This window comes from Pteropus medius, unplaced genomic scaffold (assembly GCF_902729225.1).
Source record: "Pteropus medius unplaced genomic scaffold, Ma_sr-lr_union100, whole genome shotgun sequence".
Lineage (NCBI taxonomy): Eukaryota > Metazoa > Chordata > Mammalia > Chiroptera > Pteropodidae > Pteropus > Pteropus medius.
This window is the reverse complement of record NW_024349798.1, coordinates 15,887,390-15,914,196: the sequence shown is the minus strand read 5'-3', so window position 1 is coordinate 15,914,196 and position 26,807 is coordinate 15,887,390. Positions and strand designations below refer to the sequence as shown.

The following is a 26,807-nucleotide window of genomic DNA, read 5'->3' as shown; positions in this document are numbered from 1 at the left end:
AACAGCACCATCACCATCATCATCACCACCAACATCATCATCAGCACCATCAAAGGATTCATTGGAGAACTGAATGAGATGATGCATGCCACATGCTCAGTCAATATTTTCTGCTGTGGTTATTAACTTATTTAGTGACCATGACTGTGGCGGGCGAGGCGTCCAGGTGTGACCGAGGGCCGTGGGTGAGCTTGGAGGATGTTTAGTTGAAAGTGACATGAGGGAAAAGAGTGAGAGGGGCCACCAGGACCTTGCTCAGTTTGTCACATTAAGGGGTTTGGTGGCTATGAGTGCTGCACAGTGTCGGGGAGGAGCAGGTGGCGATGGTGTGGGGTGGTAATGAGTTCAGTTTGGTGTGTGAGGTGTTAAGGGTGACCATGACGCATCCACGTGGAGATTTCTAGTGGGCTAGACTAAAGATCCCTAAGTGATCTTGCCTGATGCTGTCCCTTCAGACACCCATGTTACCAGTATTTCTGGGAGACCATTTAAAATACTACTTCCCAGGCGCTCTATATGGTAGATTTGGCACTGGAATGCAGGTCTGTGGCTCAGCCCTTTGCTTAATCCACTATTGTACTTCCTGGGGCGGCCATAACAAATCTCTACACACTGGATGGCTGAAGCAACTGGAATTTAGTCTCACCGGTTCTGGAGGCCGGAAGTCCAAAATCAAGGTGTCAGTTGGGCTGGTTCCTTCTGGAGGCCCCGAGGGAGATTCTGTTCTATGCTTTTCTTCTAACTCCTGGTTGTTTGGCCATCCTTGGTGTTCCTTGGCTCACAGATGCATCACCTCGATCTCTGCCTCTGGCTCACAGATGCATCACCTCGATCTCTGCCTTTGTCGGCACGTGATGTTCCCTCTTCCTTCTGTGTCTCCCTCTCTGTCTGTCTCCCCTCTTCTCAGGACACCAGTCATCCTGGATTTAGGGCCCACCCTACTTCAGTGTGACCTCCTCTTAACTTGATTACATCTGCAAAAAAAAATAATAATAATAAGGTGACATTCACGGGTGCCAGGTGTAGTACTTCACCATATCTTTTGGGAGATAAAATTCAACACACCCCAACCATGCCGCCTCCAGTTACTAGAGCGGAAGAGTTAGGTGAGAACATGGAAGATACGGTCCTTTTCCGCAGGAATTATAGTGCATGAAAAGTGAGAGTTTGTTAGCAGAGGTGCAGAGCAGCGAATAATTACACCATGAATGAGAGAGAGTCGGAAGGAGAGATGGCCAGAACCATCAAAAGAGGAAGGAGGTGCAGCCAGAGGGACCTTTTAAAAAATATCCATCTGTTCAGGAGACTCCGCATAAAGCCTTTTGTGGTTCCCTGCTCCTCAAGGGGAGCCCAGACTCCTTACCTGGCAGCGAGGCGTGAGTGCACCTGCCTTTTCCCCGGCCTCAGCTCTGTGCACACACCCCCGGCCCGCCCCTCGTCTCCCCTTCACTGTCTGTATTGGCCTTCTCGGTTGTACAGTGTGTCTGCTCCTTGGCCCTCTAACTCCTGCTCCGGCTTCCACAGGGAAGTCTCAGGAAGATCAGTTCCCACAGCACCTGCCAACGCGCTAATTAAGCCACCTCACAATTAATTAGTTATACATAATAGTTAATTAAATAATGTTTACCCTCAGGAGCTGCATTACAGGGACCTCGCCTGTCTTGCCCACTCCTTCATCCTCTGTAACTGACACAGTCACCCAGCCAGTGGATCGCTATCGTGTACCTACTGTGTGCTAGCCCGACACGTAGTAGAGACTCTCTGAATATCTGTTGACTGAGGGGTCGGGTTTGGTGAGACACAGAGAAGCAGAGGGGGCTCCCCATGCAGAAATGGGGAGCGCACACAGAGGAGGGGCTGGGGGCTGGACCCTGCTGGCTTGAAAGCCCTCCTGCAGCCAGCAGAGCTTCTCCCAGCCACTTCCTTGTAGGCACCCTGGGCTATCCTGGCTGCTACAGCTGCTACTCAGGGGGACCCACTGTGACATAATCTGTCCACTGCTGGTCCTTCGTTATGAACATTAGGTAGGTAGCTGGAGGCCGGGCTGCATGCCCATCATTTCAGATTTGCCTTGAAACATTGCATGTTCTGGAGCAGTCTGCCAAACAGCTGTCTCTGCAACGCTGGGAGCTCAGTTTGGGACAGAATCAATATCTCTTTCGAGAAGCTTGAGTGGCTCTGAAGGAGGTTGATCTAACTTGGATGGCCATTGAGTCTACACGTAAAATCTCAGACATCAAAAGATCGAGCTTCTCTCGAATTCCTTCCTGGAAGGTGTAGCTTCTTACGAAGGATAGAAACAAACCTTTCTCTTGGCCAACATTCACCGAGGGTGTGTCCCATATGTGGGGACAGGGACTGAAGTAACAGCAGATCACTACCCTCAGTGAGCTCACAGCCTCGGGGGGCAGAGAGACCGCGGAAAGGAAGGTCACCACCTCGAAAACGAAAAGAGAGCCTTCCGTCACGCCAAAGTCAAGTCCAGACGACCGGAGGACTTCCATTTGAAAGGCCAAACTTTAAATTTTAGGGAGAAAAGGGAGATTGTCTGTGTGACTTTAGTGTAGCAAAGAATTTCTAGCAAAGCCATAAAGTATAAACCGTAGAGGAAAAAAAAAATGCATGCATTCTACCATGTTAAAATTAGGCATTCTGCTCATCAGAAAATACGGTAAAAAATTAAAAGCCAACCCACAAACTGGGAGAATACATTCACTACACGCAAGTAAGAGTTCGCTAAGACGGTTGTAACACAGTACCCCAAATTAAGTGCGTGGCTTCAACAACAGAAGTTGACTGGCTCACGGTTCGGGAGGCTGGAAGTCTCAGGTCCGGGTGTTGGTGGGGCCACGCACCCTCCGAAGGTTCTAGAAAGGAGCTGTCCAGACCTTCCCCTTTGCTTCTGGCCGCTCCTTGTGGCAGCATAAGTCCACTCTTCACTTGGTATTCTCTCTGCGTGCTTGAAACTGTGTCCAAGTTTCTCCTTTTCTTAAGGACACCGGTCATATTGGATTAGAGGCCACCCTCCTCCAGTGTGACCTCATCTTAACTAATTTCATCTGCCGAGACCCTATTTTCAAATAAGGTCACATTCTGAGATACGAGGGATTGGAACTTAAACATACAAATTTCGAGGGGACAGAATTCAAGCCATAATAACACATAACTGGTGAATAATTTAGTAGTATCCATAATATTTAAAAGCCTTTTTGTAAATTAATAAGAAAAATAAATACAATAGAAAAAATGAGCAGTATGAAACAAACAGGGTTTTCAAAGAAGAAAAAAGCATAAATAGCTGATAAATATGAAAAGATGCTCAACCTTTTAAGCAGTCAGGGAAGTACAAGCTAAATCCACAATAAGATATCCATGGACAGGAATAATTAGAAAGCCTGACAGTAACAGGCAGATACAATCCAGTGCAAAAATGTGGATTGTAGCCACAGCACGGGCATGTCAAGCATTCCTACTGAAATCGATATATGACTAGGTATTCAACGAAATGCAAACAATAAATATTTTAGCGACCACGGTGGTCCCACGCCCGTTTGTCAGAATGCTAATTCCCGGTGCCGGTGATGTGGGGACACTTCCGTCTCCCTCTGCCAGTGGCCTTGAAGTTCAGACCTTTTGGCTAACGCTCTGGCAATTCATATCGAGTGGCAGAAAAAGATCTGGATATTTTTTATATATGATATATGCTTTGATCCCACCCTGGGTGGTTAGAAATAATCTAAGCCCCTAGCAATAGGAAAAAGGAAAAGTATTTCAGACAAATGGGATATTCTGTGCAGATATTAAAAATGATACTTTACATATCTAAATAGTAGTAACGTGGAAAATGTGTATCTACCTAAGTTTAAGGAGCAAGGGGAGGGTTTCAAAATTCGACTCTGTGGTCAGCGCAGCTCTGCAAATCTAGTTCTGATATAGATCTGGAAAAGAACCTGAGGAAAGGAAGCATTTGATGAGATGTGTATAGTGCTAGGATGGTGGCTGCATCTGCTCCCCTCCCCCCACGCATTCCTGTTTTAATGTTTGTGCAGTAAATGAAGAGATAAAATGTTTCTCCCAACCCACGAGAACAAAGGTAGGGGAGCTGGGAGCAGCTGCACTCGGGCATTGGTAAAAGTCGTCGTGTGCACGCACCTGAAACGGTCCGCTCGGTGCGACAGAGAGAGTGTGCCCTTTAGAAGCACTTCAAGAGGAAGTATGGCAGGAGGAGAGCCGGGCTGTTGTTTTTCCCCAAAAAGTGCCTTTTGTCCCAAATGGTTTTCTTTGATTTTCTTTTTATTGATTAGAACTTAGCTTTGTTCAAAGGCTGCAGGGAGAGAGAATTTTTGTCTGGGAAGAGAGCGGAGCGTTCCCACAAGCCGGCTGCTAGGAGCTTGCGGAGTGGCTGGTGTCTGGATTCATTTGAGTAATTTACAGTCTATTCTGGTTCTCCCAAGCTACCCGCCGTGGTTCAACCAAATTAAGCTCATCGGGCTCTTAAAAAGGAAACAAGGCCTGTTTATTTGTGACATTGCCTTGGAAGGGAACGAGTGGCAGTAGAGGTTCCTACTCCCACCTCAACTTCTGTTCTCTTGAGGTTGGACAGGGTGGGTGACAGATGTCATGCTGATGACCCCTCTCCTACGGAGATGTGGCAGCGATGAGCCACAATGTCGGGGGCTGCATAGTTTGTCCTCGTGGCCCTCTGGATTGAAGTTATCTAAGTGCTATGATTATAGTGGAGATTTGGACACTGTCTTTGCCTTAGCAGAGAATGAGAAAATATCCAATAAGGACAAAGAGCCGTGGAAGAAAATGGTGTGATGCAAAGCACTGGAAGCAGAGAACTGTTTTCCATTCGGCAGTTGTGGAAAACTTAAACGAGGAGGTGACATTTGAGTCGAAATTCCCAAGCTGAGGGCACAGCAGACACAAGCCCCGGGACTAGAAATGGTTTTGTGTTTTCCAGGAGCAGAAAGAACACAGCTGTGGTTGGCGGATGAGGTCTGACATGTAGAGAGGGGCCACGTTATTTAGATCTTGCAGACCCGTGATTCTCAACTGGGCGCTTTTTCCCTCAGGAGACTCTTGGCAATGCCTAGAGATATTTTTGGATTGTCACGACTGGGGGTGGTATGCTCCTGGCAAATAGTGGGTAAAAACGGGGGTTGCTGTTAAACATCCTGCAGTGCACAGAACAGTCCTCCTGCCACCTCCCCCACCCACTCCCCACCTGCACACAGGATGACCCAGCCCCAAACGGTAGGAGTGCCAGGGTTGACAGACCCTGTTGCAGACTAGGCTAAGGATTTTGTATTTCATTCTGAGGGATGGAGGATATTAAGCAGGGAAGGAAGGGATGGCTCGGTTCTGTTTTCTTTTATAAACATAAGAATATTGGACCAAATTATTCCAGTTCCAACATGATGATCTTCTCTGACTAAATTTGGGTAGGAGAAGGGATACTTCGAAGAGTTGGAGAGCCTCCTAGAATAAGCAATCTCTTCCCTTTGGGACAGCCAGACCCACGTCCTGGGAGGAGCTCTGTGTCTGGCGCTTGGCTTCCCGCTCCCAGCGGAGAAGAAAGCCCTGAGGAGGAAGCGGAAGGATGGAAACCATAGCTCGATCTTTGGCTCGTAGCTGGTGCTTTGGCCTCTTCCGGTCTGGAGAAAAATGGAATCTTCAGTTGCTATTAACATTCGTGCGGGCTAGGATCATGTATAAGAGGTGACTGGATCAGCTCGAGGTTCACAGGCTTAGTTAAGGGTTCTCGACCTCGGCACTGTTGGTGTGTCGGGCCAGATCATTCTGTGTTGCGGGTAGGGCAGGATGTTAGCCGCATTCCTGGCCTCCGCCCACTAGATGTCAGTAGCAAGCCCCTCCCCAGCCGTGACAACCAGAAATGTCTGCAGACATTCCAGTGCCCCTGGGGGTGGGGGGTGGTGCAACCCCAGGTTGATGTAAGCTTAATGTGCCGGTACTGCATGGGTGTCCACAAAGATCGCCGTAAATCCCATGACCCTTCGGGTGGGGGCGGGGGGATCAGTTTGGGGAGCTGCTGGACTAGACGGTCCTGCTTTCTGTTCCCGTAGCCTAAGTTCCTTACCAGCTGGCTGCTGGTGTGCCTTTAAATGTTGCATCAGACACTTTAGGGACATTGGCCTCAGGAGCCCTCCAGGAACATCTTTGCCTTCGGCTTGTTGAGAGCTGCATTTTTTCATGTCCCTGTGGATGTATGTGCCACTCCATCCGGGGCAGGGGCCCTGCAAGTAGTGAGGACCCTCCACTGTCTTCAGGGTTGAGTTAAGGTATGCCCTTGATACCCCAAGCCCCGAAGATTATGGAGTGTCTCGTCACATGCCGTTCAAGATAATAATTCTCCACTATAAATCACAGGAGGGTCTAATTTCCTCACAGTGATTCTGCCAGTATTATTTCTGAAATAGCACATATCAAATTCTTGCCAAGCATAATACTTCTCTCCTTTTTTATTTAAAGTGGAGGTGGGGGCATTTTCTGCTTCTAGGGAGCCCGGAGCACACCCCCGTTCTGCCTACGGGAGAAGCCAGCATTGTCTTCACCACTTAACACACACACACAGAAAACCAAGAATGCAAACAAGTGAGCGTAATGTTATTCGTAAGGAGAATTCTCACTAACTTGCTTTAGAAATCCAAATTATTAACCATAGTAGTCAGAGGAGCTGGGTCCAGATGCTAGCACTACCACTTTCTAGCCGTGCGGCCTTGGGGATATATTTAACCCCTCTGAGCCTCAGTTTCCTCATCCTTTAAATGGGAGTAATACTAAATTCTCAGACTCGTGATGAAGATCGAACCAGTTATTACGTGAAAAGCGCTTAGCGCAGAACTTGACGTGGCCTTTCCCGTCGCTGAGGCTTTTGCTGTTGCTTTGTTGTCGTGCCCTTCAGTGTCCTGAGAGCAGAAGGAACTTTCTGAGATAACAGAAAATCCTTGGGGACAGAGGCTCAAAGAAGTCAAAGAAAAAGGCGCCCACGGTCAACTCATGCACCCACTGAAGCCCTCGTGTGAGCTGCCGGAATCCGTTCCCGGCATCGTAGGCGCAGAATAAAAGAGAAAAAGCAACTTACTAATCGTTTCCTTTCTCTACAGAATGAAGTGGAGCTGGGGGAGCTGCTGCTGTCACTTAATTATCTCCCAAGTGCTGGGAGACTGAACGTGGATGTCATTCGAGCCAAGCAGCTTCTTCAGACAGACGTGAGCCAAGGTTCAGGTATGGTGTGGCCCCTTCCTTCCCCCATTGCTTTTAACGGGGCATCCGTTTATTTGGATCCAATTTTCTTTTTCTGCGTTCTGGATACTATTAATAAGACAAGACCCAGGGCATGGTTAACCTGGGCAAGTACAGGGGCTTCATGTACATCGTCACCGGCGTAGCCAGGCAATGAGGCAACATAGACGTAAGCTACAGTCAGCTCGTCGACCTGCACACACAGCGTGCCGAGTGAGGTCTACGGATCCTAGCAACCAGTTCAGGAGGCGGGGGCCGGGGGGACTAAGGCCAAGGTCAGAGCGTTTGCTGCCGGCTATAACATCAGATTTGATACATACAGCAAGACGGTGGCCACCTGCTGTGGCAGTGGATGAAAGTCCAGCCCAAATGGAAGGGCATCCTGAGAAATGCCATCACTTGGAACCTCACCAAGGTCCTTACTGACGAGAACGGCTGCATGGATAGGCGGCACGGTCTGTGGAAGAGCCTCTGCTCGTGGAAAAGGAGCCACCCTGCCACCTGTGACTCCACAAGTGTGCATCCTTCACCTGAGCCCACCGCCAGTGCCCCTCGAAGCCTTCCGCGTGGTGCCCATGACAGCCTGCCCGGAAACCAGCCCCCTGGTGGGGCAGACCCGAGAACTCAGCGTGCCCTCCCACCAAGGGAAAGCTCCTTGGTGTCGCCTGGCTCGTGGCTTGGCACTCCTACCCCTGGCCGCCTTATGGGCATAAAACATACAAATTGGGGGGTAAAAAAGATAAGCCCCATTGAGGGGAGCTAGCATCCAGAACTAGGATGTTATTAGTTCAAGAGGAAAAATAAACGATGTGATATCTCTTAAAACGAAGCAGGTGGATGATGCCGTCTCATAACTGCATTTGAATTGGGATTGGACAGAGATCAGGTGTGATAAGTACTGAAATCTCTATCCTCTGTGTATTCACGCCGCTGGGAAGTTACTTCTCAAATGTTATGCCTGCAATAGAGACACCATCCTCCAGGTGGCGGTACTGTGCATTGATGCAGCCTAATCAGCTAACTGGTGGACACACCCTAAGGTTTTTTCCCAGCTCCTTTCAAGTGTACCATAAATCTTTGTACGTCCCAGCTCTGAAAAGACTATCGTATTTAAAGCATCTACTTTAGAGCAAACCAATTCAAACATGAGTTTTAATGACATGGAAGAGGTTACATTCCTTCCGTGTGTAGCTTCTCCCATGACGGCAAAGGATATTATCATAAGCAGCCATGGTTGCTGGGATCTGTTCAGCTCCGTGGTGGAAATACCGCCTTCTCTAAATGCAATAGCTGAAGTAAATTCCTTTTACTATAAGATGACAGCTGAATTTAAAAGACGGTTTGCATTCTCAAAAACCTCACGACAGAAACAGGTTTCGAAGAGGCCAGTGGAGGGAATGGTATTAGGCTGGAGAATTTCACACTCACCACAGTGGGGGAATCGGCATGATAAAATGATTAAGGGTTTTCGGGTCAAGCTGCCTGGAACCAAACCCCATTTCTACTGCTTGCAAATGATGGGGCTTGGGGAAGTTACTTAACCTCTATAAACCTCAGTTTCTCCATCTGAAAAACTGGCATAATAACACTATTCAGTTAGATCATGTACATGAGTCTCTTTGTAAACTGTAAAGTGATCTAAGAACGGTAGTTATAATTCTGCCGTCTCTGTTCTCCTATGTGTGGGCTGTGGGCTCGCTGACACATGAACAGGTTTCCAGGACAGAAAGCCAGCACAGTTTCTCGGTCTGGCTCTTCCTCCACTAGTCAGATCTCAAACAAATCATTTGTCATCTTGATTCCTCACTCCCTTGATCCATAAAATGAACACAATGCCTGACACATGGGATGAGCTCGAGAAATATCGGATGGCTGGAGGAAGAGAGGAAAGGACGAACACAGAAGCTGCTAGAAGGGGAAAAGGAGGAATTAATAGATGGATAGATGGGAAAATGGATGCATGAAAGGAGGGGCAGATGGACTGATAGATGGAAAGATGGATGGACTGATAGAGAAATAGAGAGATGGAAAAATAGGTAGGTGGTCGGATTGTCAGATAAATGGGAAGATGGGTCGATGGATGGGTGGGTGGAAGGAAGGAAGGAAAGAAAGAAGGAAGGGTTAAAGGATGGATGGATGCGAAGTTGAATGGATGGATGGATTGGGTTTCATTCTGTGATGTTGTTTCCCATCCTCAGACCCCTTTGTGAAAATTCAGCTGGTACATGGACTCAAGCTTGTGAAAACAAAGAAGACATCTTTCTTAAGAGGCACAATCGATCCTTTCTACAATGAATCCTTCAGCTTCAAAGTTCCTCAAGAAGAACTGGAAAACGCCAGCCTAGTGTTTACAGGTAGGTAGTGTCCCAGACCGTGATGACCCCAGGTGGGTTGTGTTCACCTTACTATCCTAGAGGGAAAAGGCGCCCAGAGAGAGTACTATTTAAAAACTTCGTTTCCGGCGTTCAGCCACCTGGGTTTGAATCCACTTACCGTCTGTGAACTGGGGCAAGAATCAGAACCATGATAGCATAATTGTTACAAATGTGAATTCTGGAGTCAGATTTCCTGGCACTTCCTCATAATTACTAAAGCCTTGGACAAGTTCCCTAACCCCTCTGAGCCTCAGTTTCTTCATCTATAAGATGTGAGTGATAATAATACTTTGTAGGTTTGTTGTAAAGATTAAGCGACTTACAGCTTTGGAATAATAATAAGTGCTCACTTATCAGCTTTGCTGATTGGACTCAAGTAGCTTACAGTCTAATAGGGAAATGAGACTGTAAGGTCTCAAATAGGGTCCCCTAACTCAGAGAGGGGGATTTTGAAAGGCTTCTCAGAGGACTTAGTGTTTAACGAGAGGCTTTAAATGCCACTCTCTTGTTGAATTGAATCTCTCGTTCCCAGGGTATATTAGTGATCTGCTGCTGTGTAACAAATCACCCTAAAATTTAGTGGCTGAAAACACCGAACGTTTATTACCACACAGTTCCCATGAGTCAGGAATCCAGGCATAGCTTTGCTGGGTGCTTCTAGCCAAGGTTCTCTGACAGGCTGCGGGCAAGGTATTGACTGGGGCTGCAGTGTCATCTGAAGGCTCAACTAGCGGAGGGTCTGATTTCAAACTCACTTACACAGCTGTTGGCCGGATTGAGGGCCTTGCAGGCTGGTGGACTGAGGAGCATTGATTCCTTCTTGGGTGCTGGCCCATTGACCTTCCTCAATTCCTCACCAAATGGGCTTCTGCACAGGACAACTCGCAATGCGAGGGAGCTAGAGTGAGCGAGTTGGGGGCCAGAGTCTTTTTGTACCCTGATCTCAGAAATGACATCCTTTCACTTTTATTAGAAGCAGCTCACTTGGGCATGAATACTGGGAGGCAGGGCCCGTTGGGAGCTATTTTAGAAGCTGCCCACCACGACATGGTTAGAATTAATATAAGTGATGAGGATTATTTCCTGTGTCCTGTTCACAGCAGGGGCTTCACCTGTGTTACCGCTAACATTGCTTGCAACCTACCCTGTCAAGTCAGTATCATCCTCATCAATTTATAGGGCTAGAGACTGAGACTTCAAACCTAAACTATTCTCCCAGGGTCTCACGCTGGTAGAGTAAGGATTCAAGCTCTGGTCTTGCTAGTTCCAAAAATCAAGGGATCTGCATTTCCTCAAGCATCCAGGGGGTGCTGGCGTCAGGGATCTGACATCATGCTTTGGGGAGTCCATCTCCAGAGCAATTGGAAGCTCTCATCGGTTTCGATCTACTGTAGCATCCTTGGCTGCAGGTGTCCCAGAAAATCGGGCCACGGCCAAAACAGCCTTGCATGAACAGCTTCCTCCGCAAGAACTTATTGCTTCTCAGTACCAAGTTCTCAGATGTTCTTTGCTCCGAGACCCCTCCAGGCAGGTTGGTTCTGGGCTTTCTCAGGGCCTGAAACCCGGAGAGTCTTCAACCCATGAGAGGATGCCTACCTTAAGCAGATATACAGCCCTAGCCAAAGCGGTCTGTGACGGCTGCTGTCCAAGGTCCTTACTCTCCCCAAGATTTCAGGTCAAGCCCGAAGGCTGTGGTTCCATCGAATCCGTAAACGGTGGAGGGCAGGCAGTGGGAACTACAGTTGAACCTTATTTGTTCAATAAGAACTTATGATTCATTTCAATAAATGCGTATTTATACTTTATTCAGTAAGTATTTATTGAAAAAAATTCGCGTATAAGTGGACCCATGTCGTTCGAGATCGCCTGTGTTTTCGATCCGCGGTTAGGAATCCTCGGCTGTGGTTACACGCAGAGTTTTGACTGCATGGGGGTCAGCACCCCAGATCCCACTTTGTTCTAGAGTCAGCTCTATATTGCACCAAGACCAGATCCAAGCATGAAACATTGATTCCGAAGCCCCTACTAACAGTAAAGGACCAGACGTTTAGATCAGGGTGGTCTGAGGTGGGGAGCAGCATCGAGAGGCTGACACTGTCGAACCTTATGACCAACGCAGCACATGCTTGTTATAATGAGTGGTGCTGCCCAGACGCGTGTGTGAGGACGGGGGTCAGAGAGCAGAGGGGCGGCACGCATGGGCTGTGGGGGCAGCACCTGGCTCCCGGCTCTGTGGCCTTGGACGAGATCTGTGTGTTCAGGTTTTCTCTTCTGTAAAGTGAGCGTCACCATACCAGGACACCTCAAAGGATCGTTACGTGGACTGAACGAGATGAATTCACAATCAGTGCCGAGCACTGCGCCTAGCTCGTAGCGAGCGCTCAGTTACTGCTGACTGTCACTCAGAGGAAGTGTTACTGTCTTCCTCTCCCGCCTTCCAGTCCCTTCTCCCCGAAGTCAGCACCTTTAACGTCCTGGTCTGTGCCACTCCACACTTCTTACCTTGTTCTCACACATCACCTACGCGTAGAGGAGCCGGCTCCTTTACGCAGGTGTTCATCGATTCGGGAAGCGCGTAGCGAGCACCTCCTCTGTGCCAGGCTCTGGTTCCAGGTGCTGGGAATGTAGCAGCGAAGAAAACAGACCGTCTCTGCTCCTGTGGAGCTTTCCAGACCATTCTGTGGACATCACTCTGCAACTCGCTTGCATGTCGTTCACCATGAATGTTCAGCCCCTCCAGGTCCATGTCAATACGAAGCCATCTTACTCTGTTTTTAATGACTGTGCTATATACCATCCTGTGGTCTCCTCTGATAAAAGCAGAGGTTATTCGCTGGGGTTGGAGGGGGTGGTATGGACAACAGCGCTTCAGGGAATGCGACAAGAACTCTGAAAAATTCACAGGACAGAAAATTTCACATATAATTCAGAGGTTTTCGAACCCATGTGTGAACCCCATAAGGCAGAAGCCTCACACTAGAGCGACTCTCCCAGCCCCTCACCCCTCATACATCTCTTATCCGACCCACCACACTCGAGGTGGCATTTATCAGCTGCGCCCATCAGACAAGACCTGTTTCTGTCATTTAAATGTGGGGTTTGGGGCCCCCACCTCAGGGTTAAAAGCCCATTGAAAATGTGAAAATGTTCTCTATAAAGGAGAAAGGCTCGTAGGCCTCCATGCCCCCTAGATAAGAAATTCTCAACCCTGGCTGCACTTCAGCATCAGCTGGGAGCTTTAAAATGCTACCAGTGGCCAGACTCAGCCCTAGAGGCTCTGACTGAACCTCTAAGGTCCAAGCTGGGGTCCAAGGCATGCGCAGGGCACTGTCTGGAGTAAAAAAAGTGCCATTGGCTGGTATATCTCTAGGCAAAGCTGTAGTTTTCCCGAATTCGAGTCCATAAGGTTCTGACTCGCTCTGTTTATCAGCTAAGGGAAAGAGCTGTCACCTCTAGGCTAAGGGTCTGACACCCAGCCCATTAGCTTGTTTCCAAACACTTCATAACAAAAGTCAGGTTGATTTAAGCAATTGAAGCGTTTTCTGAGAATTCCGGTAAAAGCCTGTAATTAGCTGGCGCGCTGGGCTTTCTGAGCCGTTCCTTTCCTGTGTGGGATTCTTCTATAATTTTCAGTCAGGTGATTTCTGCAGCTGAAGCTTAAAAAAGAGGGAGGAAATTGCTTTTCTGACTCCTGAGATAGCAGCACACCGTCCTTCTGGGAGAGCAGAGTGGGGTTTGACCACCGAGGGGACCGGGCTGTGCTTGGAAGTAGCGGGGGGAAAAAGGGAAAGAAAGGAAGGAATGATGATGGCAGCTTGATGATGACTCTTCAAAGAATTAAAGAGAGAATCACCGTATCATCCCGCCATCCTGTTTCTGGGTATGTGCCCCAAAGAATTGAATGCAGGACTCAGACAGACATTCGTACACTTGTGTTCCCAGCAGCCTTATTAACAGTCGCTGAAAGGTGCGACAACCCGCTTGTCCATCCACGGGTGGATAAACAAAATGGTCTGTCCCTGTGGGTGGGATGTTATTCCGCCTTGAAAGGAAGGACATTCTGACACCTGCCCCCCGCCCACCTGGATGAACCCTGAGGACATTATGCTAAGTGAAATAAGCCAGATCTGAAAGGAGAAAATCCCGTATAATTCCACTTGGATGTGGTACCTAGAGGGGTCAAATTGATAGAGACAGGAAGAATAGAGGTTATCAGGACTGGGGTGAGGGTGGTCAGGGGGTGGTCAGGGGGTACGAAGTCCGCTGGGGGTGGTGAAAACACTCTGGAGGTGGATGGCCTTGATGGACGCGCAGCAATGTCCATTGTCCTGCCGCTGAATGGTAGACCTAAAAGTGGTTAAAACGCTAACTGTTATGTTGCGTGCATTTTACCACGATTCAAAAAAATAAAGAAAGAAAAAGAAAAGAAATGCACCTTGAGCTCTGCGGAGCTTAGAATTCCTCTGAGTAGGACGTAGACACTGAGCCTGGCCCCTTGCAGACCGTTCTCCCAGAGACAGACAAGTCACCATGCTTTCATGGCTACTCTGAGGGTAAGTACAGGGCTTAGGGGCCAGGCCCTCAAGCCAGATGCCTGCACTTTACTCTGTGACCTTGGCCTTTCCCTTGGCCTCTCTGGGCCTCAGCTTCCTCATCTATAAAATGGCGGTCCCTCCCTCTGCACACCTATCGTTACTTTCTCAGGTTGCTGTCAACTCCAGAATGCCTTAATATTTGTAAGGGTTGAGAATGGTGCTGGCTCAGAAAGTGCTCCATAAGTATTAGCTATTATTATTACTTGAAAGACGCAGCCAGATGCCACCTTAAGGCTTTTCTGAAAAGAGGTGGGAGATAGATACATAACTAAATATATATTCTACCCACTTTGTCAACTTAGAGCCTGAGATTCTGTGGCAAACCCAGAAAAGCGAATTGAAAACAGACTTACCTGGGCGGGGTATCGTCCTGTCTTCCTGACCCCCTCCCTCCCCACATCAGAGGAAGACCCTCTGTCTACTTGGAGGTGAAGTTTTGGAGAAAGTGAAAGGCTCGATGTTCTGTCATGCGCCTCTAGCCCTGTGCCTGCCTCAGTACCCCCTAAGCACCTGGGCTTCCTGGCCTTCTGAAGAGCAAAGCCCTTCTTCATCTGGTGAACTCGGTCAAGAGGCACTTGGCTTCTGAAAGGTTCCCAGTGCCTGAAAGAAGCAGCAGTGGGAGGGAGCACGCGGCCCACACGCAGCCTCTGATGGCGGGGGCAGGGGTGGGGTCCAGCTCCATGGGGCAGGAGCTGACCGGATGTCGGTTCCCACGGATTGAATTCTTTTGAGTACCTCCTGTGTGCCTGGCACTGTCCACTAGATGCTACATATTCAGTAGGGAAACGGACATTCATGGCATGTGTTGTCTTCGAGCTTAATTTGAGCCAGGGCAGACAGACTGATTACATGCCAGACCAGTGATGATTTAACTGTGACTTGGTCTCAGGGTCATGAAGGACAGAAGCGGGACATATTGCAGAGTCCCCAGCCTTGTCTGAGTGACGTGATGCGTGAGCCAGGAGCTAAAAGGTGTAGGGGGCTGAGGAGAGATCAGGCAGGCTCTGGCCCAGAAGGGAAACTGAGGTCTGGAAGAGAGATCGAGGCTTACTTCACTCTGCAGCCTGGGAGCTAACAGGCCACCAGGGGTCAGCATGGAAGACCCACGTCCCACTGCCCACCCGTCCTGTTAAGATTTTCTCAAGGCAGCTGCTGCAGGACTTGACCCGGGCACAGGCTTCGAAGGGGACCCATCAGTGATAACCGGGGCTGGGCACCTGGGGACACCCAAGAAGGGAAACCAGGCACCAAATGACAACTATTAGTGTCTCTAGCTAGGCCCGGCAGACCTGGGGCCCGAAACTTTAACATGCGTAGGCATCTCTCTGGGATTTGTTAAAATGCAGATTCAGACCCAGTTGGTCTGAGGCAGGCCTGAGATTCTGCATTTCTGACAGCACCCAAGTGGCGCCGATGGTGAGGGTGACCGTCAGACTCTCTAGCAGTGATCCGTCCCTCTGCACGTCATCCGATTTCCTAAACCCGTCTGCCCGATCGTATTATGTGGGGACTTAAAAGTCTCGATGCCCAGGCCCCAGCCCAGAGAACCGAGTCGGCCGGGGCATCTGCATTGGGAGGGGCTGTACTTTTCTGCGCTCCCGGCGGCCCTCTGTGCAGCTGGGTTGGCGAGCGTTTGCCTGGACCGTTCTGCCTCCGCCCACCCCGCTGTCTGCTCGGAGGCCTCCCCGGCCCCGCTGTGAGAGTGAGTTCCAAGGCACCTGGTCTGTTTTCCATAATTGCCTGGCTTTCTGCAGCTGTAGCAACACATCGGTTCATTGAATCTGCTGGTGAGATGAGCTGGGCGGGGAGGCGTGGCGGAGAGTGAGGTGGCAGGTCCGGGGCACAGGGCTGCCACCCTGTAGCCTGGGAAGACCCCAGGGCTGAATGGGCACCAGAGGACATGCTGAAAACACGTGTCGGGTTTGGGAGCGGGACAGTGGAGAAGCTGAGGGTTTCCAGCACAGGAAGCCAGTCTGCGAGGGCCACAGTCATTCTGCGAGAGCCAGAAAGTCCCCTGATGCCGTGTGTTTGTTCTGGGGCACAGATGTGCCCCAGCATCTGGCCTGAGCCCACCCACGCCATGCCTCCTCTCTGCAGCCTCCCAGCAGCCCGTGGCTTCTCCCCACCCAGCTCTCCTTACTGGGCACCGGACCCAGCTCCGCCTCCTGGAGAGACGGCTGCACGGCCATTCAGAGTATGGACTGGAGTGTGATGCGATTTGGTTCGAATGTCACCTTTACCACTTAGCAAGTGGGTGTGACCTTGGGCAAATGACATCTCTTTTCTGACCCTCAGTTTCCTCCTCCGTCGTAACCTTCCAATCTCAGTACTTCATATAAAAAGCTTTCGACTGGGCCGTGTACATAGTTAGTGCCCAGGAACTGCCAGATACGACGGTTGGGATGATGATGATATTGATGACATGGACGGACCCGGCCATAGAGGAGCGGACGCTGGAATTACACAGACGGGTTTGAATCTTGGCCTCACTGTTAACCAGCTGTGTGACTTCAAGCAAATGACTCCACCTCTCTGAGTCCCAACTTCTTCTTGCGTAAAATATAGCAAATCATTTATATTATGGCAATGAAAGGCAAATCAGCATGTGGACCCATGCATCCCAGAATTAGCCACTTAGAAAATCTTGTCTGCTGTTGGAATAATCGCAGTGTGTCCGAGAGTTGAAACGCTGGCACTTTTGAGATTCGTAGCTCAGCTCAGCTGCCTCCAGTTGTCAACCCCAGCATCTTCTCACTTAATCACCCTCACCCCACATGCCAGCTGGTCCAGTGTCCAGGAGCCAGGGATTGACACTAAAGCTGTGCCAACCCGGTCACAGAGCCAGAGCGACTTGGGCTTCCAGCAGTGCCCTGGGGTTGGCCCTGTGCCAAAGGCATTGGCGGTAGACACTTGGCCCCAGACTCAGACCCGTCATAGGAAGTGAGGGACAGAGGAGGGACACCAAAGCCTCAGCCAAAAGGCCATGAAATGGACCCCTAAGAGCTAGAGTGTGGTAAGATTGCAAAGGGGGCGAGCAGCTCAAGAAGGGATCTCATAAAAAATAAAATAAAATTTTAAAAATGTAGAAAAAGGAAAGACAGAATCCTCTATACTTGGGTGTAAACTCCTGGGCTTAGTCCTGAGCTGCACGTGAGTGGATATGGCCCTCAACAGTACATCAGAGGCTTTGAGAACTGAACTACAGGATAGACTGTCACCCAGGCCCCGAGCTGGCTCCCGGGAGACACCCAAGGGACTGATATAAACAGCGCTGCAAAGACTTTGAAAACTAAACTGACGTTGGAATAACAGCCCACAGAAAGCAGGCCAGAACTTGTGGTCTGAACCTAACCTGGTCCATTGCCTGCTACAGCTAAAAAACCAACACATTAAACAGGATTTAAACAAGACCTGGAGTCTCGTCACATAATATTTAGAACGTCGAGAATACAATCCAAAACGACTTGATTTGCGAAGACCAGAAAAATCTGTCAAATTCTTAGAGGAAGTATAATCAGTAGACGCCAACCACAAGATGACCCGCCTATTGGAATTATCAAAGGCCTTAAAGCAATTACTATAACCATGCTCCAAGAAGTAAGGGTGAACCCTCTTGAAAAGAATAGGAAGATGGAGAAGATCTGCAGATCACCAGAAAAACAGAAGATATAAAAAAGAACCAAATGAAATGTTTAGAATGGAAAAGTACAATAACAAAAATAATATTCACTGGATGGGCTCAACAGCAGAATGGAGATGGCAGAGGAAAGAGTTCGTGAACCTGAAGACCGATCAGGAGAAGCTAGGCAGTCTAAACCCTGAAAAGGTTGGGAGGAATAGAGGAACCGAAGGGGAAAAAGAACTATGGAGTAATATCAGAAAGTCTGACATGTATGTCATGTGAATCCCAGGAGGCAAGAGAAGCCATGGGGAGCATTGGGATGGGGGCGGGTGACTCAACCCCCCAGAGGACCCAGGCCGCCGGGCCCCAGCTCAGCAGAGGCACTCCTGCCCTGCCCTTCCCAGAAGGCGTTCGTAAGTCATGAGGAGGCAGTATTGTGCTGTGGCCAAAGCCAGCCAGACCTGGCTTCAGACTCTGTGACTCAAAAGAATGGTCCCCACAAGGCTGGCCTCGCTTCAGACGCCAGCCGCAGGTTCAGGGGTGCCCAGAACCAGCCTCCTTGTGACCATCCTTCGGTTCCCTAATTCCCTAGGATGCCTCGCACGACTCAGGAAAGCGCTACTTACGACTACAGATTTATGATGGCAAAAGGGTACAATTAAAATCAGCCCAGGAAGGAGACAAGGGGTCCAGCTGCGGAGCTTCCAGTCACTACCCCGTGGGTGGTGTTACCTCCTCCTGTCTCTAAGGATGACACTACGCACAGGACATTGCCAAGCAGCGAAGTGTGCCGAGCCTTTGATGTCCAGAGGTTTTACTGGGGCTCAGTCACATGCTGCCCTGCCCGGTGGATGACCTTCAGTCTTCGAGCATCCTGGAGGTCCAGCTCCTACCTTTAGCCATCAGTTTCCCCAGGGGTCTGAAGTGACACCGCATGAGCCTAGAGCTCCATCATAAATCAGGTTGTTACACTGTCCAGTGGCCAAAGCCCTCAGGCAAACAAAGACACTCTTGCAGGGCATTCCTGGGGCCCCGAGACCCCCTCCCAGGAGCCAGGAGCAAAGCCGAGACTTGTCTTTGGGTAAGGTGAGTTCTTCCCTGCACAGGAAGTGACTAGTCACTTGTGCAAAGTCATCCAGCAGGTGAGAGGTTGAGCAGAGAGCTTCAGCTCAGGCTGCTTGGTCCCCAAACCTTCCTCTCTTAATCACTACACTCGATGTGCTATGAGTCACTTAGGGATCTCATTAAAATGCAGATTCTGAGTCAGTACACCCGGGATGGGGCCCGAGCATCTGTGTCTCTAATCAGCTCCAGGCAACACTAATGCCGGCCCGAGGACCACACTCCGACTAGCAAGACCCTTCCTCTGCTCTCCCACAGCACCCCTAAGGAGAGCCTGGAAGAGAGAGAGAGAGAGAGAGAGAGAGTATGTGATGTGTGTGTGTGTGTGTGTGTGTGTGTGTGTGTGTGTGTGTGTTCTAAAGCATCGAGAGGCCTTTGGAGGGTTTCGACCGGGCCAGTGATAGGATGTGGATACTGTTTTTAAATATTCCAGCTGTCGAGTGGACGATGGGTTATGGGAGAGCAAGAGGGGAATCCAGGGACCACGTGGGAGGCTGTGGTGCTGGCTGAGGACAGAGGTCCCGGTGGCTTGGACCAGGGAGGTGGCAGAGGGTCTCGGAGCAGCAGTCGGGGTGTGACATTGGAGGCAGAGACAGCAGAACGTGCTGGCGGGTGAGTCGTAAAGGACCATTTCCTGTCTTCTTGACAAGTTACTTAAGTCCTCTGAAGCAGGAATTCCTTGTCTGGAGATCTCAGTCGCCACTTCTCAGAGTGTCGTGGGGACGGAAGGAAATGACGTCTGCGGTGTGCTTCATGCAGAGCTGGCAGGTGGGGAGGGCTCGGTGGATTGCGGCGTTGAACCCGGATGTGGACAGAGACAGCTCCAGCCACCTGGTCAGGAGAAAGAAGTGGAGACCTGTCACCCTGGGGCCCTCCCGGCAGAGCAGGGCCCACAGCAGCACCCCCACCTCGGCCTCTCCTCCAGAGAGCTCCTTGAGGCTGCCCAAGCCCACCCAGGCGGTAAAACTTGGCTGAGTCTCAAACACTCTTTTTGGGTTCCAGTGACAGCCTTTGAACACCGCGCCAGCTGCCAGGGCTCCTGGGGGTTCTGCTGCATTTGCATGGCTGTGTAATGATTCTGGTTCCTTCAGATGGAGCCTCATTCCGGGCAGATCCTCATGGCAGAAAGCATCGGGAGGCTGGGATTTATCCAACCACAGGTGTTCCTGCAGAGCCTGAGCGAGGTGACATGGGAAAGGTCGCCAGCCGAGGCCGGGTTCAGCCTTGCCTTGTGCCTCAGTGCCGGCCAGCAGTCGGGCTCAGTGGCCAAGGCCAGCGCCTGGGGAGCTGTGAGATGAAGGTTTGTGCATGGAATCAAATCAGAAACGATGAGTGTTCTTTCCAGACATCCTTCCCGTTCACCTGACTTCACTCCTGACTTCACCGACCCAGGGCCGCCTGTCAGTGGGAGAAGGCTCGACCCTTAAAATGCCAGGGTCTACGGGGCCCAAGCAGTAGTCACCGGTCTCCCTACATTTCAAGGAAACCTTTGGCTGTCGTGAAAATAGCTTTGGCTTAGAAATCAGAAAACCAGATTCCCAGAGCTGAGTGGCTATATCATCTTCAGCAGGACCCATTTTCCATCTCTCAGATGCGTATAATAAACCTGCCTCGGGGTCGTTCATTCAGTTTTTAACAATAGTAATAGCGAACGCGTACACAGTGCTTCCTACGTGCCAGGCACCACACGCCAGGTGTTTCCCGGGGATGAACTCATTTCACCCTCGCGGCAACACCGTGAGGTGGGAATCATCATTTTATGAATGAGGCAGCTGAGGCAGCGGTAGCGTTGAGTCACTCACCTGAGATCCTGGAGCCGGCATCCAGGCTGCTTCCGGCCAGCACTGAGTCCAGAACCTGGGCTCTCGACCTCTGGGTCACACAGCCTTAAACATTTATCCAGCCCCGACTATGTCGAGGTGTGGCACTAGTTGCCAGAGGAACAGCAGAATTCCAGAAATAATTCATCCATCGTCATGCTGGCATTCTAGCTGGGATGAGAAATAAAGAAATAATAATAGAGCGAGGCAGCAGAGTAGGAGAAGGGGAGACGGGGCGAGGGGTGCAGAGATGGGGGGGTGAACGTGGCAAGTGCGCAGGCCCTGCCTGGGGCAAGGACGAGCTCCTCTTGTTCAAAGGAGAGGGCCAAAGTGGCCAGAGCACACTTAAAGGAGGGGAATGAATTATGCAATGAGGTCAGAGCGATAAGTAGGGGCCATGGGAAGGAGCACAGATGGTATTTATTAAGCACCTACTATGCGCTCACGGTGTTAGGCACTGGGGAAGCAGAAGCCATCGAGACAGATGTTCTCCCTGCCTTCGTGACTCGTGGGTGAGATGACACGTGTGTAGGGACACTCAGCACGCAGCAGATGCTCAGTGGGTGTAATTTTCTGCCTTACTCTGTTTGTAAGTTGACATGAAAACTGCTTCGCTGGGTTCCTGCCTAACCCCCACCTCCTTGTTAAAGCAGAACAGAATGTAAGTGGCTTATAATGGCAATCATTTCTAGAGGTGGCCTTAGGCAAGGGCATTATTTGTCAGGAGAAAAAAACAAAACAGAACAAAAAACCAGTCTAACAGTCGGGTGGAGAATGCGCAGTGGGAGAAAGCCCTGGGCCCTCCCTCCGTCACTGGCCAGGGCAGGGAGGGTCTTCGGGGCTTAACTGGCCACTCCCGTTAGGGTCCTGAGTTATAGAGCAGGCCCAGGATAATGTCCCCTGGCTTGGTGCCAAAGTTCCCATTATGTGTCTGCTTTCAGATTTTATTTTGTTCATTTTATCAGGACTGGAGAAGCAGAGGAGAGGCAGGTGGGGTGGTCACCTTGGCCTCTCGGTGGCCTTTTTTGGTAAGGAGGGGCCAGGACACTTCGAGATGCCTGGACAACCTTATGATAAAGTGAATTTCCTCAGCTTCAAGAGGTGTCCCTAAAACCAATGTGTCCCTAAGACATTGGAAGACAGGATAAATCACTCTTTTCCAAGTTATTGAATGTGACTTGGGAAAGAAGTCACAAAAGGACAGGAGTTCTGTGGTCGCTCCTCTTCCCACGGCCGGCTCTGTTCCAGTTAGTGCCCCGAGCACTACCGCAGCCCATCCTCATGACGACCAAGTCAGGGAGGTCCCGGTGTTTTCTCCATTTTACAGAGGAGTTAACTGAAGCTCGAAGAAGTGACTGGCTAAAAGTCACTGTACTAAGGTAAGGCCGGATGCTGTAATAGATCGGCCCTCGAGGTTTCACGGTGTACACAGTCGAAGCTTCTTTCGTGCTTGCACAGTGATCCTTTGTGGGTCTTTTCGTGAGTGGCCTTCCATGCAGTGATTCGGCGACCCAGGCCCCTTCCGTCTTGTGGCTCTGCCGTCTTCTCGGGCCTTGGAGGGTTCCACCTCTAGCTGGGGTATGGGGGAGAGAGAGAGTTGAGAATTGCATGGGAAGTTTTAACAGGCTGTGCCTGGAAGTCACGCACATCACTTCCTCTTCCGCCCAGACTTTACTGGCTACAACTCCCTGCAGGGGAGGCTGGGAAATGTAGTCCAGCTGTGTGTCCAGGAAGAGAAGGCTGTGGTGACTACACAGCCACAGGTGCCACAGGTACCCAGGTGGGCAAATAGAAGAGCCAGCGTGGGCCCTGAACAGGCTTGCTCTCTGCCTCCCTGGACGCCGTTGCCTCTGAATTCATGATCATTGTCAGCATGAGGGACCCCACACCACAAAGGTTTGGGGAATTCAACCTAACAAGAGCTGTCCTTACAGAGAATCCACCAAATACCTTTGGCTGGCACGCCTCGGGCATCTGCTGACCTAGAAAAGGAGTTATACCAGCGTTTATCAGCAGGAGTGGTTTTGTCCCCCAGTGGACATTTGGCAATGTCTGGATGCAGCTTTAGTTGTCACACCTCAGGGGATGCTATTGGCATCTAGCAGGCAGAGGCCGGGGATGTGCCAAACATCCTTCAGTGCACAGGACAGCCCCACAGAGAATGTGCACTTGACATTGGGGGTGGGGCTGAGGTCGAGACACCCTGAGCTCGAGCCCCCTGGAGATTGCGGGGTGGGGTGGTGACGTCTGCCAGCAGCCCCGAAAGGCAGGTTGGCTTGGGCTCCAAGCCAGTCGGCTCCTGTCGTGCACCTGTGTGAGGCTTGTTTATTCTCCTTATGGCATTTTAATCTCTCATCATTCCCAGCGGTTTCTCTTTAGCTGCCTGAGTGGGAAGAATTCAGAGGTAGAGCCTGTCGAGTGCATTTCTGCTCGTCTGTGCAGATTTTTCAAATGGTTTCCCTGTTTCTGCCCATAAAAACTTGGGCGACAGAAACATCTTGCTCTGCAAACAGGCCTTGTTTGCCCGGCAGTGTGGCCTCCGGGCAGGTGGCCTGCAGCTGGCTCAGCAGGAGGGGGGTGGGTGGCAGGGGCGGCAGCCCTCTGGGAAGAACGGCAGAGTAGTTTGAAGTCAGGTGTCTATTCCCCCCTCGACTTGTGGTTCATGGGTGCATGTCACCTGCATGTGGTGACGTGAAGGGGTGACATGGGGAAAGCAGAGCTGATGGCTGTTTAATAGTTATCATTAAAAAATACATATATATATAATCTCACAACCGTACAGGAGAGAGTAGAATAAAAAGTAAAAATTCCTAATTCCCCCTTCTTAAGGGTAACTGCCGTTAACCATTTATCGTAGCCTTCTTCAGGAACATATGCCCTCATGCATGTACGTGTGTATGTGCGCGCATGCGTACAGGCATATATGTGGTCTGTGTGCATACGTGTATATCTCTCTCCCCTGTTGTTAGCATCCAAAATATATATCCTTTTCTGCAACTTGCTCTTTTCACTTAATGCGTCTTGAACATTTTTCCATATTGGCATATCTGTATTGGTTCAGCAAATATTCATTAAATCCCTCTTGCGAGCCGGGCCCTGTGGATAAAGCAGTGAACAAATGAGATGATGGTCCCAGTTTTGTCAGACTAATACCTGAATGAGGGAAGACGGGCAGTAACTTATGCCGTGTGGAGGTGACATTAAATACCAAGGAGAAAACTAAATCAGAGAAAGGGGGATCGTGAGGGATGGCACAAACGTGCAGGTTTTTAAAAGGTGGCCAGGGAAGGCCCTGCGGAGATGACATTTGAGCCAAGACATGAAGGAGATCACGGGTGTGCTGTGTGGATGTTTGTGGCAAGTGCGTTCCAGCCAAAGGGAATGTCAAGTGCACAGTCCCTTACGTGGGAGAAGCAACAAGATCCGTGTGGCTGATGTGGAGAGTAGAGCCCCCTAATTATTTTTGAGGGCTGCGTGATATTCCATCGGGCCTATGAGTTAAAGAACAAGTTATCGAATCAGTCCCACGTTGGTAACATTGGGGTTAATTTCTGCTTTTTTTGCAGTTAGAGATATTAGAGTAAGGTCTAGGCACATACTTCTCCACTTGTGTGTCCAAGTGTCCACTGAACTAAAGTCCTAGCAGTGCGACTGCTTAGTCGAAGCAGTTACGTTTGTCACTTTTGAGAACTTGTGAAAATCGGCATTCCGAAAAAAAAAAAAGCGGCACAATTTTTACTCCTTTGTATCTTCTTGAAGCACGCAGTTGAAACGGATGACTTGGGCCAATGTTTTAGCCTCACTGTGGCCCAGGAGGCCCCATCTCCTGCCCCGCTACAAAGCTTCTAGTGAGGGTGAAACAAGCAAGCTTGGGAAATCATTAAGTGCTGAACAATTGCGTGCTGATTTTTTTTTATCATTCTTTTTTACCTTTAGGAAGCATTTTAATTTTAAATGATGTATGTATTTGTAACAATTCAAACATATGGCAAAGTCCAGAAAAATAATCACAGGCAGTCATGGACCCCCTCACCCAGATCTGCTTCAGATTTGACTTCGGTTTTCATTTCTCAGTTGGCAGAGACAAAACAGCTCCACGTTGGTTGCTGGCTCCCAAAACCTAGGGCGTGAAAATTTTTTTTAATGAAATGGGTAAAAAAAAGTAATAAATGGACTCCATCATGATTTAAAACTTTTTCTTAACTATGCTCTTTGAAAGACATAGCTAAGAAAATGACAGAACTAGGCACACCCCGAAAGAATGTTTTTACAAAACATATTCAACAAAGAGCCTGTATCCAGAATTTTTAAGAGCTCTTATAACTCAATAACAAGGCAAACAACCCACAACCCAATAAAAAGTGGGAAAAAACGTGAACAGACACATTTCATGGGAAGATACACAGATGGCGCAGAAGCACGCGAGAAGGTTCTCTACTTCATTAGTATCAGAAATTCAAAGTAAAACCACAGTACGATCCACTGCACACTCACTAGTATGACTCGTATACGCGTCTAATGGGGGTGCAAAATGCCATAACCACTTTGGAAAACCCTGTGCCATTGCCTTATAAATTAAATACACATTTGTTTACCGTACAAACCAGCAGTTTTAATCTGAGGTAAATACCCAAGAGGAACGAAAACATATCCACAAAAAAATCACGTACACAGATGTTCCTAGAAGCGTTACTTGTAATTACCAAAACGTGGACAGCTTACAAGTGCTCATCAACCTGTGAATGAAGAAGCAAATTACAAGACGTCCGTACATTAGAATTCTGCCCAGCAATAAAAAAGAACAAAATATTAATACACATACACATGGGCGAATCTCAGAAGCATCGTGCAAATGATTATACACAGTGTGATTCCATTTTAATAGAATTCTGGTAAAGGGAATAACTCTAGTGACAAAAAGCAGGTTGGGAATTGTCTGGGACTTAGGGCCTGATTGGATGGGGGAGGGATGGAGGAGAAGGCATTGTTTTAGGGAAAGAACTATTATATATCTCGATTGCGGTGATGGTTACACATCTGTATATAATGATTAGAATTCATCCAATTATATACTTAAAATGGATGGATTTTATTCTATGTAAATCTGAGACTGGCCTGTGAACAGTAAGTAGCCACTCAGCCCTAGAAATTGATAATTGTGTCATAAAGAAACAAGTAAGGCTACAGAAGTAGGACAATAGAGCTGTTTATGTGTTTGGGTTTTTTAAATCCCAAGAAACTTTTAGAAAATATTGACAGAATTGTTCGGTCAACACCCATGTTCCCACTACCTAGATTCTAGTGACCGTTTTGCTATTCGCTTTATCGCACATCTGTCCATCCTTTTGTTTATCTCTCCATTCATATTTTTCCTGCTCGTCAAGGTCAGTTGCAGATATTAGTCCCATTCATTTGTTTTTTAAAGTTGACTTTTTGTTGAAGTGTAACACACGGGCATGGAGAAAATCATGACGTAGGCGTGACTGATGAAGTCACTGGCCATTGGTGTTACGGGTTGGTCTCCTGCTCCTCTCCCCAGAGATTGGGGTGGGGAGTTGGGGCTGAAAGTCTCAACCTTCTAATCATGCCTTGGTCTTTCTGACAGCCAGCCCCCATGCTGAAGCTGTCAGGAGACCCCGGTCACCAGTCATCTCATTAACATACAAAAGGACACTCTTATCAGTCCTAAGATCCCAAGGGTCCTAGAAGTTTTTGTGTCAAGAACCAGGGGCTAAAACCAAATATAAAAGAAGATGTTTCTATCTCCCCTGTCATTCAGGAAATTACAAGGGTTTTAGGAGCTCTGTGCCAGGAATTGCGGGCAGAGACCAAATATATGTTTTTTATTATGTCACACGGCTGTGTCTATTCATTTACATACTGTCTGTGGCTGCTTTCTGCTACGATGACAGAGACTATAGGTGGCCCTTGAAACCTAAAATATATACTATTTGACCCTTTATGGGAAAAGGTTGCCTACCCACGAACTAAAGTAGCACCTCTG

General features: G+C 49.2%; 1 protein-coding gene across 7 annotated transcripts in view; it reads left to right on the top strand.

Annotated features, from left to right (window-relative positions):
* Positions 1-26,807, top strand: part of SYT17 (synaptotagmin 17) — a 59,518-nt gene that overhangs the window by 23,435 nt on the left and 9,276 nt on the right. For all 7 annotated transcript variants that reach the window (XM_039885439.1, XM_039885438.1, XM_039885443.1 and 4 more), the window contains 2 exons: positions 7,131-7,251; positions 9,468-9,623. In XM_039885439.1, the coding sequence (XP_039741373.1) occupies positions 7,131-7,251; positions 9,468-9,623 (277 nt within the window). The remainder of the gene's footprint in view (positions 1-7,130; positions 7,252-9,467; positions 9,624-26,807) is intronic.